The sequence below is a fragment of the Oryctolagus cuniculus genome, chromosome 1 (assembly GCF_051225735.1).
Source record: "Oryctolagus cuniculus isolate XC-2025 breed Fujian yellow rabbit chromosome 1, ASM5122573v1, whole genome shotgun sequence".
NCBI classification, from domain to species: domain Eukaryota; kingdom Metazoa; phylum Chordata; class Mammalia; order Lagomorpha; family Leporidae; genus Oryctolagus; species Oryctolagus cuniculus.
Genome location: NC_142867.1, coordinates 199478306 through 199498278, shown reverse-complemented (window position 1 = coordinate 199498278; position 19973 = coordinate 199478306). Strand labels below are relative to the sequence as shown.

Sequence of the window (19973 nt, the reverse complement as noted above, 5' to 3'; positions counted from 1 at the left end):
CATATAGGTATCTACCACAATGGAAAAAGATCATTTTGTAACCTCAGTAGTACAAAGGTAAAGTAAAGGTACTTTTTTCTCTTTGGGCTGTTTCTCATTGTTGCTCTGCCACCCTTCCCCCTACCATCACTCCAGTCTCCCACCTCCTGGCCACTGTAGGAGTTAAAGGAGTCATGCTGAGCTTTGCCTTGGCTGTGTTAGATTGGCTGGCAGATGGGACCAAAAATATGTCTCTTTGTGGGGTTTCCAAGACAGACCATAAGGCATTTTGGAGGAAAAAAAAAAAGTGGATAGGAAGGTTAAATCAGTATCTGAGGTTATGTAAGTGTTTTGTATGAGGAATTTTCATTTAAATTAACACAAGAAATACTTTTTTACTTATTAGTTTTTAGTCATAAAGCAGTATAGTCTTAACATTCTAAAACTCACAAACATTGCAGAGTATATAAACATGCCCTTAGTTCTTTTTTTTTTTTTTTTTTTTTTTTTTTTGGTTAAAGATTTATTTCTGTATTTGAAAGTCTGAGTTACAGAGAGAGAAGAGACAGAAGGAGAGAAATCTTTCATTCGCTGGTTCACTCCCCAGATGGACACAATGACTGGGGCTGGGCAGGCTGAAGGTGGAGCTTTTTCCAAGCCTTCCATGTGGGTGCAGGGCCCACGGACTTGGGCCATCTTTCTCTGCTTTCACTGGAGCATTAGCAGGGAGCTGGATTGGAAGTGAAGCAGCTGAGACTTGAACCCATACCCATATGGGATGCCAGTGCTGAGGGGACAGCTTAACCTGCTGTGCCATAGCCACAGCACTGGCTCCTGTCCTATTATCCTTTATGAAGTAATTACTGTTAATAGTTTGTATGTGTATTACCAGTATCAATAAACATCAGTATCTTCTGATGTTTACTGTTCTGCACCTTATTTTCACTTAAGATATCTTGCTGGCTTTTCCATGTCAGTAACTTTCAAGAGGGCTAGATAACAAGTTTGCAGGAAGGAATCACAATAATTTATTCAACCACTTCACTGTTGATGGATATTGGTAGCATTTTTTCCAGTAAAGAACTGTGCAAATTTTTGGTGTTCTAGAGATAAGAGAATAGTATTGTTAGCTTTTTCTATGGATAGCAGTGTTAGACACAGTGCTAAGCTTTGCAACCACTCTGTTATCCCCCTTGGCAGGTAAGGGGAGAAGTTAGTCTCATGAGTAGATGAATGAGGTTTAAAACTCAAGCCTATCTTTCTGCAAAATCTTTTCTACTTCTCATCTCTTGGTCTAAATATACTGTTAGCAAGTGAAATTGTTTTCCGCTGCCACTGATGGTAGAATTAGCTTGAATGTAAATTTTGTGTTCCATTAAAAAAAATCACTTTGAGTGCTATATCTTCTCTTCTACTGCTTTTAATGTGTAACTCTATTCTGTGTGGATTTGAAGCATGGGAACATAAAGTGGTCCCTATGACTCATTTTACTGCTTCTTTATTCTAGTTTTTGGGATTAGAGAGTATTAAATATATAAATGTCTGTGTCACAATACTCAAGACTGAGCGAAATGTCTAATAATTCATAGAATGACCATAGTGTAGCATTATTTATCCCATGTATTATTTTGTCCTCCTGCAGACCACTGGTCTCAGGAGAGCAGGAGAGAGGGCATCCCTTCACAAGCAGGGCAAAACTCCAGGTTTCTTTCTTTTTGTTAAATAAATATTTATTTATTTGAAAGAGTTACAGAGAGCAATATAGACACAAAGAGAGAGGTTTTCTATCCTCTGGTTTACTCCCCCAATGGCCGGAGCTGAGATGAGCCAGACACCAGGAGCTTCTTCCAGATCTCCAATGTGGGTGCAGGGGCCCAAGCACTTGGGCCATCCTCTCTCTGCTGCTTTCCCAGGCACATTAGCAGGGAGCTGGATTGGAAGTGGAGCAGCCGAGACTTGAACCGGTACCCATATGGGATGTTGGTGTTGCAGGCTGTGAGTTTAACGCTCTATGCCACAGTGCTGGTCCCCTCCAGGTTTCTTATCTACTCAGTTTGAGAAGGGGGAGATTCTTTCTTCCAGTTAGGCATGGCATTGTCATTTCTCCCACCCATCTACTTCTTAGGCTGTGTGGAAGTAAATGCAGCAGTATGCTTACCAATCTCTTGTCCTTTTGTTTAGCACTGTGGAAGCTTTATGGTCTGGGCAGAAATGCTTTCTGCAAATCTTGGAACTGCTTTGTTGTGTGTATTGGATGAATTGTGTTGAGAGGAATCCTGAGTACTCTATTTCAGAGTATTGAGTCTTAACTTCTGAGAATCCTGGACTGCTTTGAGGGTCTGATGAAAATCAGTACCCCCTACAGAAAAATGTACTTCTGCATGTACAAAAAACTTTGTTAAAAAAAAATCCATTGGATTTCATAAACTCCTGCTTAAGACTCCTTTGGAAAACTTTCTTTTTTAAAAAAGGTGTTTTTTTTTTTTTTTTTTTTTTTTTTTTTTTTTTTAATTTGAAAGGCAGTGTGGGCCGGTGCCGCAGCTCACTAGGCTAATCCTCCGCCTAGCGGCGCCGGCACACCGGGTTCTAGTCCCGGTTGGGGCGCCGGATTCTGTCCCGGTTGCCCCTCTTCCAGGCCAGCTCTCTGCTGTGGCCAGGGAGTGCAGTGGAGGATGGCCCAGGTGCTTGGGCCCTGCACCCCATGGGAGACCAGGAAAAGCACCTGGCTCCTGGCTCCTGCCATCGGATCAGTGCAGTGCGCTGGCCGCGGCAGCCATTGGAGGGTGAACCAATGGCAAAGGAAGACCTTTCTCTCTGTCTCTCTCTCTCTCACTGTCCACTCTGCCTGTCAAAAAAAAAAAATAATAATAATAATAAAAAAGAAAGGCAGTGTGTCAGAGGAGAGATAGGGAAATAGAGAAAGAGAAAAAGATTTTCCATCTGCTGGTCTACTTCCCAAAGGACTACAACATCTAGGGCTCGACCAGGCTGAAGCCAGGAACTTCATCCAGGTGTCCTATGTGGGTGGCAGGGACCCAGGCACTTGGGCCGTCATCTGCTACCTTCCCAGGCACATTAGCAGAGCAGCCAGGACTGGAACCAACACTCCAATATGGGATTCTGCCACTGCATATGACGATATCTGTTGCACCACAACACTGGCCCTGAGACAATTTTTTCTTAAATGAGATCTTTTTATATTGTTCAATGAAATGTTATGTGTAATGTGCTGTCTCTATACTAGAACTCATAGCAATTACTTCTCATCTTTTTCAATATTCAGAGAAGATACTAGATGTCAAGTGCTTTAAGGTAAAGATTTGAATTCATTGAAGAACTCAACTGTTGGGGCTGGTGTTGTGGTGCTGCCTCCCCTGACCCCGCCTTGTTGGCTTCCCATATGAATGCCCATTTCAGTCTCAGCTGCTCCACTTTCCAGTCCAGCTCCCAAGCTCATGCACATGGGAAAGATGGCTCAAGTGCTGGAGCCCCTGCCACCCACTTGGAAGACCCAAATGAAGTTCCAGGCTCCTGGCCTCAGCCCCAACTGTTGTGGCCATTTGAGAAGTGAATCGCAGATGGGCAAGCTCTGTCATTCCCCCTGCTCTCTGTCTTTCAAGAGAGAGAGAGTGTGTGTGTGTGTATTTAAATAGAAGTCAACTTAAAATTTAAGTGTGTTACTGTTATTAGATGTTTGGTTATAAATGGTAGTTGGGAGATAATCATTCATGCTTAGCATATGTGTACCTAAAATTTTCTACTGAATGGCCATAATAATATTTGTTGAATTTCACCTTTATCTCTTGTAAAATGAATAAATAAAAAAGTGGGTACTTAGGTTAATTTTAGACTGTGGGAAAACACCAATAAATCACTTAAAGAGTGGGCTACTATGATGTTATGACCTAGTAATAAATACATATTTGGTTTTCCTCCCCATTTCTCTATTTCTTTTTTAAAAAGATTTATTTATTTATTTGAAAGAGTTACATAGAAGAGAGGCGGGTGGGGGGGGAGGAGTCTTCCATCCGATGGTTTGCTCCCCAGTTGGCCACAACGGCTGGAGCTGCGCTGATCAGGAGCCAGGAGCTTCCTCCAGGTCTCCCACACGGGTGCAGGGGCCCAAGGATTTGGGCCATCTTCTACTGCTTTCCCAGGCCATAGCAGAGGGCTGGATCAGAAGTGGAGCAGCTGAGTCTCGAACTGGTGCCCATGTGGGATGCCAGCGCTTCAGGCCAGGGCGTTAACCCGCTGCGCCACAGTGCCCCCCCCCCCCCCATTTAAAAAAAAATTATTGGGACCAGCACTGTGGTGTAGTGGGTAAAAACTGCCACCTGCAGTGCTGGCATCCCATATAGGCATCCCATATAGGCACCGGTTCGAGACCCAGCTGCTCCACTTTGGATGCAGTGCTGTGCTATGGCCTGGGAAAGCAGTAGAAGATGGCCCAAGTGCTTGGACCCCTGCACCCATGTAGGAGACCCAGAAGAAGCTCTTGGCTCCTGGCTTCGGATCAATGTAGCTCCAGCTGTTGCGGCCATTTGGAGAGTGAACCAGTTGATGGAAGACCTCTCTCCCCTCCCCTCCCCTCTCACCCACCCTCCCTCCCTCCCTCTCTCCCTCTTCTGCCTCTGCCTCTCTGTAACTGTGCCTTTCAAATAAATAAATAAATAAATAAATCTTTTAAAAATTTATTATTTGAAAGGCACAGTTACAGAGAGATATCCTCTACCTGCTGATTCACTCCCCAAATGGCCGCAGGGGCCTGGGCTGGGCCAAACTGAAGCCGGGAACTTCTTCCATGTCTTCCATGTGGTTGCAAGGACCCAAGCACTTGGGCCATCCTCCCTCTGCTGCTTTCTCAGACACATTAGCAGGGAGCTGGATTGGAAGTGGAGCAGCCGAGACTTGAACCAGTGCCCATATGGGATGCTGGCATTGCAGGCAGTGGCTTTACCTGCCATGCCACAATGCTGGCCCCTAAGTTCATTCCTTTTTTTTTTTTTTTCCTTTTTCTTTTAAAGGACTTACTCATTTTATTTGAAAGTTAAAGTTAATGGGGGTGAGGGTGGGGTAGAGAGACACCTTCCAGGGGAGTCTTGTGGGGCTGACCCCTTAACTACTGTGGAGTCTGTGCTGCTCCATGTAGTGTCAAACTGAAACTGTGGGACACCCCCCAATTAGTGTCCATAGAGAATTGGAGGACTGATTGGTGTGGAAAACCAATACTTTTGGTGTCAGAAATGTCATGAGATTCCTTAATAGCAGTGTTTGTTTTTTAGCCACATTTAGACTAGGTATTTACATTCAGAATGTCTGCATTCTCTTTGCTTAAAATGAATAAGGAGATGCTCTGGAAATCATGTACCCCCTTCCTCATGTTTCCACCCAAATAGAAAAATAACCAATGGAACTCATCTTTCTACTAGCCTCTTGTTAACACATAATAAACCAATCAAATTAGATGCTTCTGTCTTGCGCCTCCCTAAACCCACATGTGCTACTTTGTCTTCATTTTCTTCCTCTGGCTCATTCTCATCTCCTGTATTAACTACTTCCCTCTCCCATTTCAACACTCACTCAGAAACTTAGTATTTGGCCTGCTGCTTTTCCCTGGCTAATTCTTTTTTGGAGCTCTTACACTATTTCTAGAATTCCAGTGACCACCATCTTGATACAAACACAAAACATTGCTCAGTTAAGTTAGAAGAGTGGATGAGACAAGAAGTAGGGTGGGAAGGGTACAATAGTTTAATTCTATGATTGGTGAAGGCAGGCTCCTTGTCTTATTTGTTCTTTTGTTCCTAGTGCCTAGGGATAGATTTGGTATGAAATTGGGGCTTGTTAAATAGTTAGTGAATAAATTAAATATTTTCTGTAATGAGGTTAGAATCTTCAGGATAGCAGGTAAATTCTCTCTTAGGGGTTGCCAGCATTGCTTGCCTTTTGCTGTGTCTTGGATACACATGTCTGATATGGGGAGGTACTCAGCAAATGCTCATGGCTCTTTTTGGACTGGAACATTACAGAATTACAGCTCATAATTTAGCCAAAGTGATTAACATCTGCCAGTTTGTATCTTGTATCTCCAGTTGTAATATACCCATTATCTTCATTGATTCCTTTGTGTTAAGTCAGAGTAGCCCAGTTTAAAGTCTTTGTGCATTCAGAAAACTTTTTTAGTAGGACTGTTTAAAAAAAATATTTATTTGAAAGAGTAACAGGGAGAGACACAAAAGAGTGAGAGCAAGAAGAGAGAGATATCATCTGTCTGCTGCTGGTTCATTCCCAATGGTTGCAGAACTGGTCTGGGTCATTGCCATGAGCCTGAAACTCCATCCAGATCTCCCATAAAGTGGTAGGGACCCTAGTACTTGGGCCATCATCTGCCGCTTTCTCAGGCACATTAGCAGGGAACGGGATCAGAAGTGCAGTGTCTGAGTCTCAAACTGGTGCTCATATGAGAGGCTAGCATCACAGACATTGGCCAGCCTCTAGGAGGGCCTTCTGTGAACAAGACTTGGCGTGATAACTTCTATGATAGGTATGGAGACAGCTAAGACTTAATCTGTGATTCCAAAGAGCCTAGTGTTTCAGCAGGGGAAGACAATTTATTTAATGATTGTCTTTAAGACATAGTTTGAGCCTGTCTTAGTCTGTTTGGGCTGTTATAATGAAAATATATACAGAGTAGTTTACAAATAACAGAAATTCACTTTTTATAGTTCTGGTGTCTTAGAAGGCCACGATCAAGGCACTGACAAATTGTCTGTTGAGGACCTGCTTCCTGGTGTACAGACAGCAGCTTCTCTGTCTTCATGTGGTGGAAGCAGTGAGGAGTTCTCTGGGGCCTCTTTTTATAAGGATATTAATGAGCCCACATGACTCAGTCACTTTCCAGATACCTTCACATTGAGGTTTAGGTTTCAGCATACAAGTTCCAGATGGCTCTATATAGCTACATGTATCAGTAAGATCTGACTATAAAAGTAAACAGAGAGATCATCACTTACTGGATTGGAAGTGGAGCAGCCCGGTCTTGAACCAGTGCCCATATGGGATGCTGGCACTTCAGGCAGAGGCTTTACCCGCTATGCCACAGAGCCAGCCCCACTTAGTACATTTCTTAAAAATAAGATTTATTTATTTGAAAGGCGCAGAGGCAGAGAGAGAGAGAGCTTCCATCTGCTGATTCACTCCCCAAATGGCCACAATGGCCAAGCTGGGCTGGTCCAAAGCCAGGAGCTAGGAACCCTGCATGTAAGGGGCCCAAACACTTGGACCATCTTCTACTGCTTTCCCAGGCCATAGCAGAGAGCTGGATTGGATGTTGAGCAGCCAGGACTTGAACCTGTGCCCATATGGGATGCTGTCACTGCAGATAGTGGACTTTACCACCTATGCCACAGCATTAGCTCTTAGCACATTTCTTTGCAGCAATGCCATAAACTCTGGTCTCCTGGTAGCAATTGTGAAGGCTGCTGGTGTGCAAGTGATACAATTAAACCCTGAGAGATCGTATTCCAGAATTTAGCAACCTCTGGGCCAACTATTGGATAAGACTCAACATGTTTTCATGTCCTCCTATAAAATCAGGCACTTAAAAAAATTATTTCTACTAGAGTGAAAGGAAAAGAGGCTGAAAGAATAGTAAATGGGAGCAGTACCAAAAAATTAGACCTAACTGCTGAGCCTCTCTTTTGGACAGTAATTGCAGTGACAATTACTTAGAAAGTACAGGCAAGATTCCTGAGGCTGGATTTAAAAAAAAAGGCTTGCCTGTCATGTGTATGTGTATAATTGATTGAGTTTAAATGCATTTCAGTGCCTATATCTATGTCAGTTACTTGGATTATGTGACTGGTAGTTAATTTTTAAAATTTATTTTTTATTTTTTTGACAGGCAGAGTTAGTGAGAGAGAGACAGAGAGAAAGGTCTTCCTTCCGTTGGTTCACCCCCCCAAATGGCTGCGCCGATCTGAAGCCAGGAGCCAGGTGCTTCCTTCCGGTCTCCCATGTGGATACAGGACCCAAGCACTTGGGCCATCCTCCATTGCCTTCCCGGCCACAGCAAAGAGCTGTACTGGAAGAGGAGCCACCAGGACCAGAACCCAGGGTGCCGGCACCGCAGGTGGAGGATTAGCCTAGTGAGCTGCGGCGCTGGCCTAGTAGTTAATTTTAAGATTGGTTTGGGGGGCTGGTCTTGTGGTGCGGCAGGTTAAGCCACCATCTGTCAACGCCAGCATCCCATATGGGCACCAGTTCAAGTCCCAGCTGCTGCACTTCTTATCCAGCTCCTTGCTAATGTGCCCAGGAAAACAGTGGAAGATAGCCCAAGTCTTTGGGCCCCTGCACGCATGTGGGAAGTCCAGATGGAATTCCAGGCTCGCTTTGGTCTTGCCCAGCCCTGGCTGTGTCCATTTGGGCATTGAATCAGTGGATGGAAAATCTCTGTCTTTTCCTTTCTGTTTGTAACTCTGCCTTTCAAACAATTAAAGATTGATTTGAAAGGGATTGTTAAGACTTTAGTAAGATAGATTTCATGCCAGAGAGAGAAGGAGAGGCAGAGAGAGATGTCTTCCATCTGCTGGTTCACTCCTCAATTGACTGCAGCGGCCGGAGCTGCGCCAATCCAAAGCCAGGAGCCTGGAGCTTCTTTCGGTCTCCCACATGGGTGCAGGGGCCTGGAGCTTCTTCCGGGTCTTCCACGCTGGTGCAGGGGCCCAAGGACTTTGGCCATCTTATACTGCTTTCCCAGACCATAGCAGAGAGCTGGATCAGAAGTGGAGCAGCCAGGACGTGAACCGGTGCCCATGTGGGATGCCAGCACTGCAGGTAGCAGCTTTACCCGCTATGCCACAGCGCCAGCCCCTCCACTTTTTTTTTTTTTTTTTTTTTTGGACAGGCAGAGTTAATGAGAGAGATAGAGACAGAGAGAAAGGTCTTCCTTCCGTTGGTTCACCCCCCAAATGGCCGTTACAGCCGGCGTGCTACACCGATCCAAAGCCAGGAGCCAGGTGCTTCCTCCTGGTCTTCTATGTGGGTGCAGGGCCCAAGCACTTGGGCCATTCTCCACTGCCTGCCTGGGCCACAGCAGAGAGCTGGACTGGAAGAGGAGCAACTGGGACAGAATCTGGTGCCCCAACTGGGACCAGAACCCCGCGTGCTGGAGCCGCAGGCAGAGGATTAGCCAAGTGAGCCGCGGCGCCGGCCAGCCCCTCCACTTTTTAAAACTATCATCTCCTAGACTAGAGCAGTAAGCTTCCTCCCTATTCTGCCATCTTGGAAGCCTAGGCCTTTGAAATTCTTTTGTAAGGTAGAACTAGGGCTTTTTTGGTTACTCTGAAAGGTAGGGAAAATACATGAATTTTGAAGCAAAAATTACATATTTATTAAAGATTTGTTTATTTGAAAAGCATAGTTAGAGGGAGGGAGGGTTCTTCTATCTGCTGATTCATTCCCCAAATGGACTCAATGGCCAGGCAGAAGCCAGGAGTCCGGAACTTTATCTGGGTCTCCTAAGTGAGTGGGAGGGGCCTGACACTTGGGCTATCTGCTGCTGCTTTTCCCAAGTGCGTTAGTAGGGATCTGATTGGAAATGGAGCAGCCAGGCCTCAAACCAGTGCTCATGTCTGATGCTGACATCACATGCCACAGCTTAACCCGCTACCCCACAACACTGCCCCCCACCCCACCCCGCCCAAACCTGTTTTCACAGATACTTCAAATAGTGATTGTTGAGGTTTTGTTCTCTGAGACTGTTTGGTACATGGGTTTTCATTGATGTTTCAGTTAGTCTTTTTTTTTTTTTAATAGAATTTATATTTTAGCTTCACAGCAAAATTTTTTTGAAAGATTTATTCATTTGAAAGGCAGAGACAGAGAGAGAGAGATTGATTTTCCATCTGCTCATCCGCTTGTTCACTCAAGTGGCTGCAATGGCCAGAGCTGGGTTGATTCAAAGCCAGGAGTTTCTTCTGGGTGTTCCACATGTGTACAGGAGCCCAAGTGTTTTGGCTGTCCTCTGCCGCTTTTCCCGGACATTGGAGAGAGCTGAATCGGAAGTGGAATAGTGGAGTCTAGAGCCAGTGCCCATATGGGATGCTAGTGCTGCAGTCAGCAGCTTTACTTGCTATGCCACAGTGCTGGCCCCTTCACAGCAAAATTAAGAGGAAGTTAAAAGAGATTTTTCATATATTCCTTGCTCCATATATACATAACTTTCCCTGTTATAAACATTCTCCATTAGAGAGAGAGACTTGTTAACAATTGAAGCCACTGACATAATATCACATTTTCATCACTCTACGTCCACAGTGCACAGTAGTATTTATGGTGTTGCATATCATGTAGGTTTGGACAAATGCATAATGACATGTATCTCCTATATAATGTCATACATTATATAGTTTACTTGCTTAGAAATCCTCAATGCTTCACCTATTTACCCCTGCCAAACCTAGATCCTTTTACTGTTTTTTTTTTTTTTTTTTAAGATTTATTTTATTTATTTGAAACACAGAGTTACAGAGGAAGAGGGAGAGAAACAAAGAGGTCTTCCATTTGCTGGTTCACTCCTCAAATGGCTGCAATAGCCAGGGCTGGGCCAAGCAGGGGCCCAAGCAGTTGGACCATCCTCTACTGCTTTCCCAGACACATTAGCAGGAAGCTGCATTGGAAGTGGAGCAGCCAGGACTCAAACTAGTGCCTATATGGGATGCTGGTGCTGCAGACAAAGGCTTAATTTGCTAGGCCACAATGCCAGCTCCCTTTTTTGGTTTTTAAAAATACTTGATTTCTTAAAATTTGGGCCATTGTGAGCCCTTTCTTGTTATCTTTTACAGTAAGTCTCAGGAAGTGTATGGTGCATAGGTATTTGGTGCTGTCCTCATCAGTGTCCAGTTTCGTAGTTTAAAACCTTCACTTTTATAAACCCTTATGTCTTTGTTTCCAAGGTGATAGGCATGTAGCTATTGAGTCTAGGAAATTCTTGAGAATTTACCACATTAGAGTGCAGACTCTGTCTTATACGTATATTGAGGAATATTTATCATGGTCCCCCAAATTCAGTACCTTTGTGGCAACTTAAAGAGCTGTCTTTAAAGACCTGTGCACATTGCTTACTTCTTTACTGTTTGGTTTCATGATTTATTGTATTTTGTTTTTCTGTACCTACATTTCAAGGAATATATGTGTATCTCAACAGTGTTTTTCTTTTGATGTTTGTATAAAAAGATTGTATGTTTATTAAAAACTAGTGTTTTTCTTTTAAAGATTTATTTATTTGCAAGGCAGAGTTGCAAGGAGAGAAGTGGAGAAAGAGAGAGAAGTGGCCTTTCATCCTTTGATTCACTCCCTAAATGGCTTCAGTGGCTCAGGGTGAACTCAGGAGTCAGGAGCTTCATCCAAGTTCCCACATGTGTGCAGGGGTCCAAGCATTTGGGCCATCTTTGCTGCTTTCCCAATTGTTGCTCCCCGTCTTCGTGGAGGAACGACACAGGACCCTGCGTTGTTCTTTCGTCTGCTCGGCCCTCCCCGGGTTTGCTGCTGGTTCTTCCAGGTTGGTTGCTGCGGTTCCCCCTGCCACCTTCCCCACTTCCGCGGGGGAGCGGCACACCGCCGGCCGGCTCTCTCGGGGGCTGCACAGGTGTTCCTTCAGATAGATATTCTTCTTAGATGTTCCTCGTGCATGTTGTCTCTCTCCTCCTTTATAGTCCTCTTCCACCAATCCCAACTCTGCTACCCACACGCCGAGTACGCTGCTCTCCTCCAATCAGGAGCAGGTCCTACAGTTTATTGGTTGAACTGGAGGCAGCTGTGTAGAAGCTGTTTCCTCCTCTCCCAGTGCCATATTGTGGGAGAGCAGATGCATAGAATAAGTCTTAATTCCAGTAACTTAGTCTAGTCCGAGTTGCTCCCAGTTGCTCCCCACACCCAATGATCAAGAACTTGGTTTTGGGCATGTTATGTTTGAGGTGCTGGTTAAATATGTAAGTGATACCGAGCAAGTAGCAAGATTTAGAAACCTAAATTTCAGTGAGGGGAAGACCAGGGCTTGGAGTTAGAAATTTTAGAGTTGTTTGTCAGCCATGGGTTTATTTGGGATCATGAAAGGCATGACTGTAGATGGAAGAGAGAACTTTGAGGATAGCTCCTAGGAATGGTATGACCTTTTGTAGAAGAGAAGGTGAGAAAAATATGCAAATGGGAATGAGAAGATGCAGGTAACGATGCAAGAAGTTTCCCTGAAAGTGAAAAAAGAGTTTAAGAAGGAGAGTGAGGTCAGCTGGATTAAATGTTACCAGTAGATCAAGAATGAGAATTAAGAAGTGACCACCAGGAATGAACATTGTGGTACAGGGGATTCAACTGCTACTTGGGATCCTGCATCCCATATTATGGTGCCTGGTTCAAGCCCTGGTCCGATGCAGCTTCTTGCTAGTACATCCTGGGAAGTGTCAGATGATGGCTTAGGTGCTTGGGTCCTGCCACTCTTGTGGTGGACTCAGGTGGAGTGTCAGGCTCCTGGCTTTTGCAGACATTTGGGAGAACCAGCAGAAGCAAACTTGCTCTCACTCTCTGCCTTTCAAGTAGGTGAAAGTAAACATTTAAAAACAAACAAACAAACAAACAAACAAACAAAAAACAAAAAAACCACACCACTGGTTTTGTGACCATGGCAGTTTGTGTGTGTTCCTTGCCCCTGAGGATCTGAAATACTAGCTGATGGTTATACTGAAACTGCTCTACCTCCTGATGGCTGTCAGCTTCAACTTTTTTGTGATCCCAGTTCCAATCTTTGGCTGTCTACACTGATTTTAAGCCCCACTACTGTTCTGCTGTTCTCCTGCATGGATTTTTTTTTTTTTTTTTTAATGTGTGTATTTGAGAGGCAGAGTTACAGAGAGAGGTAGGGGAGAGAAGAAAGAGAGAGAGATGTCTTCCATTCACTGGTTCACTCCCCAGATGGCTTCAACAACTAGAGCTGGGCCAATCTGAAGCCAGGAGCCAGGAGCTTCTTCCAGGTCCCCCACACGGTGCAGGGGCCTTTTCCGCTGCTGCCTTCCCAGGCATATTAGCAAGGAGCTACATTGAAGTGGAGCAGCCAGGACTTGAACCCACACCCATATGGAATGCTAACGCTGCAGGCAGAGGCTTAACCTATGCCTTTTATATCTTTTTTATTCTTCCAAGATGTTGCATGTCTGTTTCCTTACAATGCTTCTTGTCTAGTTTGTTCCTCTGGCTCCATCATCTTCTGCTGGCAAATATAGGTTTTTTAACATTGTATGTGTGTCTGTCTGTCTCTTGGACTGTTTGGCAGTCACGTGAAGCCTAGAGAACCCTTTCTAGGTGAATATTCTCAGTTGAATAAGACAAAAGATACCTGACATTACAAAGGAAGCCAATTATTTTGGGATATAATTATCAAAGTATTGAAAACTAGTATAATAATATATTTGCTTCATGAATGTGTTAAATAACACATCCAACAGTAGGCTTAACTGATAGCTATTAGAAATTCAAAATAGTGGTAAGTATAAATGATAGTTCAGAATACCTGTATCAACTGTATTATATGAAAGTGTGTGTCATTTTTTATCAGTAACTAAGTCACAGATACTGTTAATACTAATGTGATTCGTTTCAAAATTCATAAAAGAGTAAATAATTACATTTTGGTTTCAAGTTAATGAAAATAAAGAGAACATTTTATCACCATGTAAATTCTTGGGCCCAAGTTAAGAACCCCTTATCTAGAGTGAGAACTGTAGTCCTGGTTCAAGCAGATCACGGAAGGGTCACCAAAGGGGAAGAATAAGCCCCTGACTCTGGGGAAGCACGCTACTTTGGTCTTGGCACTGCCCAAGCCACATTCCTCCATAGGAGAGAAGAATTCAAGCAGGGAATTTGTATTTGGTACTACAGTACCAGAGCATGGTTTTGGGTAGGAATAATAACTTTGTAAATGTATTTGAAAGAAGAAAACTCATGGTAAACACTGTCATTTAAGGTATACAATTAGTTTGTTCTCTGTTAGATTCTTTGAAGTCTCAAAAATTGTACCATATTCTAGTATAGATTTCCTTTTTTCTGCTATATACTACTATTTTTTAAAAAGATTTATTTATTTGAAAGAGTTACAGAGAGAGGAAAAGACAGAGAGAGAGGTCTTCCATCCACTGGTTCACTCCCCAGATGACTACAACAGCTGGAGCCATGCCAATCTGAAGCCAGAAGCCAGGAGCTTCTTCCAGGTCTCCTATGTGGGTGCAGGGGCCCAAGGACTTGAGCCATCTTCAATTGCTTTACCAGGCCATAGCAGAGAGCTGGATTGGAAGAGGAGCAGCCGGGACTAGAACCAGCGCCCATATGGGATTCTGGTGCTTCAGGCCAGGGCTTAACCCGCTGCTCCACAGCGCCGGCTCTGCTATATACTCTTCACTGATTAGCTTATGCAAAGCTACAGGAAAACCTGTATTTTAGGAGTTCAGTTTGAACTATCTGGCTACATTCTTTGTCTTACGGGGTAGGGATGACTGGAGAGGGAACTTGGGGCTCTTGTGCCCTTGTTTACTTCTAAATATATTCCTGCCTTGTTTTCCAGCAAAGGGCCTTCCCTAAGCGGCCCTTTTTTTTTTTTTTTTAAGATTTATTTTATTTATTTGAAAGAGTTAGAGAGGTAGAGCCAGAGTCTAGAGAGAAAGAGATCCTCCATTCTGCTGGTTCACTCCTCAAGTGACCATAGAGGCCAGAGCTGAGTTAATCCGAAGCCAGGAACCAGGAGCTTCCTCTAGGTCTCCCACACGGGTGCAGGGGCCCAAGGAGTGGGCCATCTTCCACTGCCTTCTAAGGCCATAGTAAAGAGCTGTATCTAAAGAGGAGCAGCCAGGACTTGAACCCATATGGGATGCTGGTGCTGCAGGCTTTAACCCACTGTGTCACAGCGCCAGTCCCAGGGGGCCCATTTTTAAATTATATGTTTTCTAGTTGAGCTTTAAGAGTTCTTTGAATATATTTCTACTTATTTTTTAAGTAAACTATTTGAAAAGCAGAGCGAAGGCAGGGGAGAGAAGGAGAGGAAGAGACAGATCTTCCATCCACTGGTTCACTCCCCAAATGGCCATATCAGCTGGAGCTGGGCCAGGCCAAAACCAGGAGCCAGGAGCTTCTCCTGGATCTCCCATGTGGGATATCAAGTACTTAGACTTCTGCTGCTTTCCCAGGTGCATTATCAGGGAGCTGGATCAGAAGTGGAACAGCTGGGACACAAACCGGTGCCCATATGGGATGCTAGCACTGCATGCTTAACCTTCTGCCAGCCCCAGAATGTCTTCTTCAATTCAACTAAACATTCATGTATTCAGACGGATAAAACCACACTTGTTGGTCTCACTTGATACCCCTCTACCGACAAAAGATACGGGGCAGAAACTACAGCTTGTCAGTAAGAAAGAGTCCATGTAGTGTTGGTACTCACCAAAGTGCTCTTCTGAAAGCTTGGGTTCAGGGGTGACTTCCACAGTGCGTGGGTGCAGAGCTGCCCAGTTCCCACAGAAGAAAACTCTTGCAAGAACTCCTTAAGCATGGTTTCCAGGATCCTCTGCAGGGTCATGCCTAATTACATGCCTCACTCAACAGAGAACCTCAGAAATATGGCTTCCTACTAGATATTTATTCTAATCCAGTCCAGAGATGTTTCACTAATAGAGTAATTTCTATTATAAACATTGTTGCTAACATCCTTGGCAGCTCCCTTAATCAGGTTAACAGGTGTTAAGTGAAAGTCAAATTCTCATAAGGAGAAGGGGTTTTGTTAACAACTATTGGGCCACAGTCATTTGTGTTGCTTCATTCAAATTTTTCTTTTTCCATGATTATTTAGAAAAAAAATCCTGTTTTCCTCTAGAATTGGTTCATTTTTTAAAGTGATTTATTTTATTTTAATAGAGTTACAGAGGGAGACGGAGGGAGGGAGGGAGGTTTTCCATCTGCTGGTTCACTCCCCAAATGGCTGCAATGGCTGGAGCTGAGCCAATCCAAAGCCAGGAGCTAGGAGCTTCTTCCACGTCTCCCACGTGGGTGCAGGGGTCCAAAGGCTTGGGCGATCCTCTGCTGCTTTCCCAGGCCCATTAACAGGGCGCTGGATCAGAAGTGGAGCAGCTGGGACTTGAACATGTGCCCATATGGGATTCTCATGCTATAGGCTGGGGCTGTAACCTGCTGTGCCACACTCTTGAATTGTTTCATTTTTTATATACATAGGTCTTTGAGTCATCATTTTGTGTATGATACAAGATAGGAACCAAAACCTTTTTTCAAAATGGATACTCAGTTTTGATAATTTACTGAGTAGTAGTTTGTTTCCCTGTTAGTTGGGAATATCATTATTATCATAAAGGAGTTTTTGGGAATAAGTTCTTCAAATTAAGAAATAGTTGAGTGTATGAATTATGTGTACCTTTAAAATAATGAGATTTAAAATCTTACATAATCATAGATTGTGCTTTTTTTTTTTTTTTTTAAAGATTTATTTTATTTGGAAAGCAGAATTAGAGAAAGAGAGCAATCTTCCATCTGTTGGTTCACTCCCCAGATGGCTGCGACAGCCAGGGCTGGGCCAGGCCAAAGCCAGGAGCTTCATCCAGGTCTCCCATGTGGGTGTAGGGGCTCAGGGAATTGGACCATCTTCTGTTGCTTTCCCAGTCACATTAGCAGGGAGCTGGGATGGAAGTGGAGCAGCTGGGACTGGCGCCCATATGGTTTTCTGGTGGTGCAGTCAGCTGCTTAATCCTCTCTGTTACAATGCCAACCCCTAGATTGTATGTTTTAAAAGGATTTTTATTTATTTGAAAGGCATAAAGAGAGGGAGAGATACAGAGGTCTTCCATTAATTGATTCACTCCCATGTGGCTGCAGTGGAAGGGACTGGGCTAGGCTGAGCCATAGTGCCAGGTTGACAAGGGCCCAAGTACAGGGCCATCTTCCACTGCCTTCCCAGGCACAGTAGCAGGGAGTCGGACTGAAAGTGGAGCAGCTTTTCTCTGGTTTGGGATGGTGGCATCACAGGCTGTAGCTCTTTGCACCACAGTGCCAGCCCCAATTTGTGTGTGTGTGTGAAGATTTATTTATTCATTTGAAATGCAGAGTTACAGCAAGAGAAGGGAGAGAGAGATCTATCTGCTGGTTCACTCCCCAGGTGGCCACACTGGCCAGGGCTGAGCCAAGCCTCCAAGCCAGCAACCAGAATCTTCCATCAAGTCTCCATGTAGGTAGCAGGAGCCCATGTGCTTGAGCCATCCTCCTCTGTTTTTCCTAGGCCATTAGCATGGAGTTGGATTGGAAGTGGAGCAACTGAGACTTGAAACTGGCAGCCATATGTGATACCAGCATCACAGGTGGCCCCTGTTTGTGTTTTTATACACTGAGAATATATAGTGCCATTTTTATTCAAGTATGTGTGGGCTGTAAAAATGTATAATCATTTTCTTCATAAACAGGAGTTTGTCTTACTGAAGTCTGCATGTGTGCTTAGGTGGCCTTACTTTGAAACCAGACCACTCAGTATAGTAGGAAGTGTGATTTGAGTAACAGGATTATAGTTTCAAACCTGCCACTTCACTGACTCCTACTTTGTGTGAGTCAGCCTCTCTGTTTTGTTTTTCTGTGTTAAAATACATGAATAATAATCTCTACCCTGGCTACAAGTATTGTGGAGGATTAGGTGGGATGATGGATATAAAAACTCTTTGAATTAAAATTTTACATTTTAAATGTAAAAAATGACTGTATCTTAACTTTTCCTCCCTTTTTCTTTTAGGTAGCGTTGGTGCTTCTTTTCAGTGCCAGTCTATCCATCACGACCACATTTGTCATGATGACAGTGACAAGGTGAGGTCTGAGTTGATGTCTGCTATGGTGTAAATGCATGGTTCCCTATGTTGCTGGATTCACTTGCCTAACTCTGGATTTAGGGCTGGGAGAGTTGGAGGTCAGAGTTGAGTTGTAGGGATCCTTGCTGGTGTGTGTTGTATTATCGACTACTCCAGAATACCTGAGGATAATACCTCAGCAGCAGGTGGGCTAGACTCACAATCAACTCTTCATTTCTCTGTTCCTGTGCTGCTGCTCCTGCACAGATTGGATGGATTTTCTTAATATATGAACATGTGCCCCAGAACTGTTAGCTATCCTCGCAACTTAGGTTTGTTTCCACTTGAAAATACCTTGGATGTTGCAATCTGGTTCATTTTGGAGTTGATAAATTATATTAAATTATGTTTTCTCACACTTTGTCGTTAAAAAATCTTTTAGCTTTTTTTCCCATTCCAAATTAAATGTTGAGGGTTTGGAAGGGAACCTGCCTGAATCATGCTTAAGTTCAAGTTGGGCCTGGTTTTTTGTTTTGTTTTGTTTTTTAATCATGTGCAAATTATTGGTGGTTTTCATTGTTGTTTTTGGTGTTTTGTTTCTGCTTTTTTCATCTTTAAAGGAACGCAATCTTTGGAGGCTTTCCAATATTCATCAGCAACCCTGATGGCCCAGCTCTTGTAGATATTTCTGTGGGCTGGTGTTTGATCTGATTGCTGATCTAGATGGGCTTACATTTAGCCTTCTCCACCACCATCAGTTTCTAGTGGCTTTCTTCCATATCTTGTGTCTTGTATGCAGAAATGTCCCATTAGCTTGGTAGTTTCCAAGGCAGCCCATAAAAAGTGATTATTTTTTCTTTTTTGGATCAAGATTGTCCTCCCTCATCCTGTTGGAGCTAGATTAAGAAGTTGATTGATCACTGGGATTTTCCAAATGCTTTTTCTGTTCTGTCTGTTGAGTCTGTATTTGTAAGCTTTGCCCAGACTGATTTCACGTTCACAGAAAAAGTGGTATGCTCTTAGCACTCCAGAGGCTCTCTTATGATTACAGTCATCCAGAGGAATGGGTTTTGCTTTTGACGTCTTTCAGCTGAAAGAAACTTCTAGAATGTATAGTTGAATCCACAAACTTTAGTGTGCTACAGATTTTAGGAATCAGCATTTGAAAATATAATGGAGGAAGAAGGAAAAAAAATCACCTGAGGTCAGTAATATTACAATTGATTGTGCTCCATGATTGTGATAATGTGAAAATTGGGTTAAATTGTCTTTGCTCCACTGTGTATAATATGCTTCTCTGTTCATTGATGGTGTCAGAGCCGAGCTGTCCTCTGTGCTGTCTCTAGAGGTCGTGAGTGGAGATAAGAGTTCTGTCCACCCCTGCCAGGTACTTCCCATTTCCCTTTCAATGATTTTCTTCCTAATTTTTCAATCTTTCTGTGACTGCTTTTTTGCTTATGAGAGATGAGATTTTTCCAGAAATACATGAGGGAAGGGAGAAGAAAAGTTTAAGTAAAATTAAACTTCAGTAGATCAACAAACTCATAAATTGTACTTTCTTTCCTGCCTACCCACAATTGTTTCCGAGAGGGAAATGGAGAGAATAGATTAGGATCTCTTGACTATGTATTTATAATGTATTCAACTGTTGCAGTCAGCAAATAATATTGATTGGTAGCTATGTGTTTAGGTATTCAGGGAATATATCAGGGTACAAAACAAGAATGTGCTGTCTAACTGGAGGAAGCAGACAATATAAATAAACATAATTATATAGGATGCTACAGTAAGAGCAATGGAGAAAATTAAAAGTAGAGCTCAGTAAGTGAGAGAGGAGCACTCAAGAGTGGGTGGTTCAGATTGCAGTTGAAGATGGTCAAGCAGCGTTCTGGGGACCAGAGTGGTGGGTAGCATGATTAGAAATCCCGTTTCTATGTTTTTGTGCTTGCAGCAACTTCTGACTTATTTCCTTGTCTAACAAATGAATACTGCTTTTGCAAAAACAAAAATGAAACTGCGGGCAGTTCCCCCACTGCCTAAGGTTTAATGGATTGTAGAACACATCTAATCCAGCCTAAAAAAACAAACAAACAAACAAACAAAAAAAACAACTTGGAAGCT

The 19973-nt window shown here is 43.5% G+C and overlaps 1 protein-coding gene across 8 annotated transcripts in view; it reads left to right on the top strand.

Moving 5' to 3' along the window:
• RNF38 (ring finger protein 38) overlaps positions 1–19973 on the top strand; it is a 139926-nt gene that overhangs the window by 40741 nt on the left and 79212 nt on the right. For all 8 annotated transcript variants that reach the window (XM_070054354.2, XM_051856452.3, XM_089300847.1 and 5 more), the window contains exon 2: positions 17801–17871. In XM_070054354.2, coding sequence (XP_069910455.1) covers positions 17801–17871 — 71 coding nt within the window. The remainder of the gene's footprint in view (positions 1–17800; positions 17872–19973) is intronic.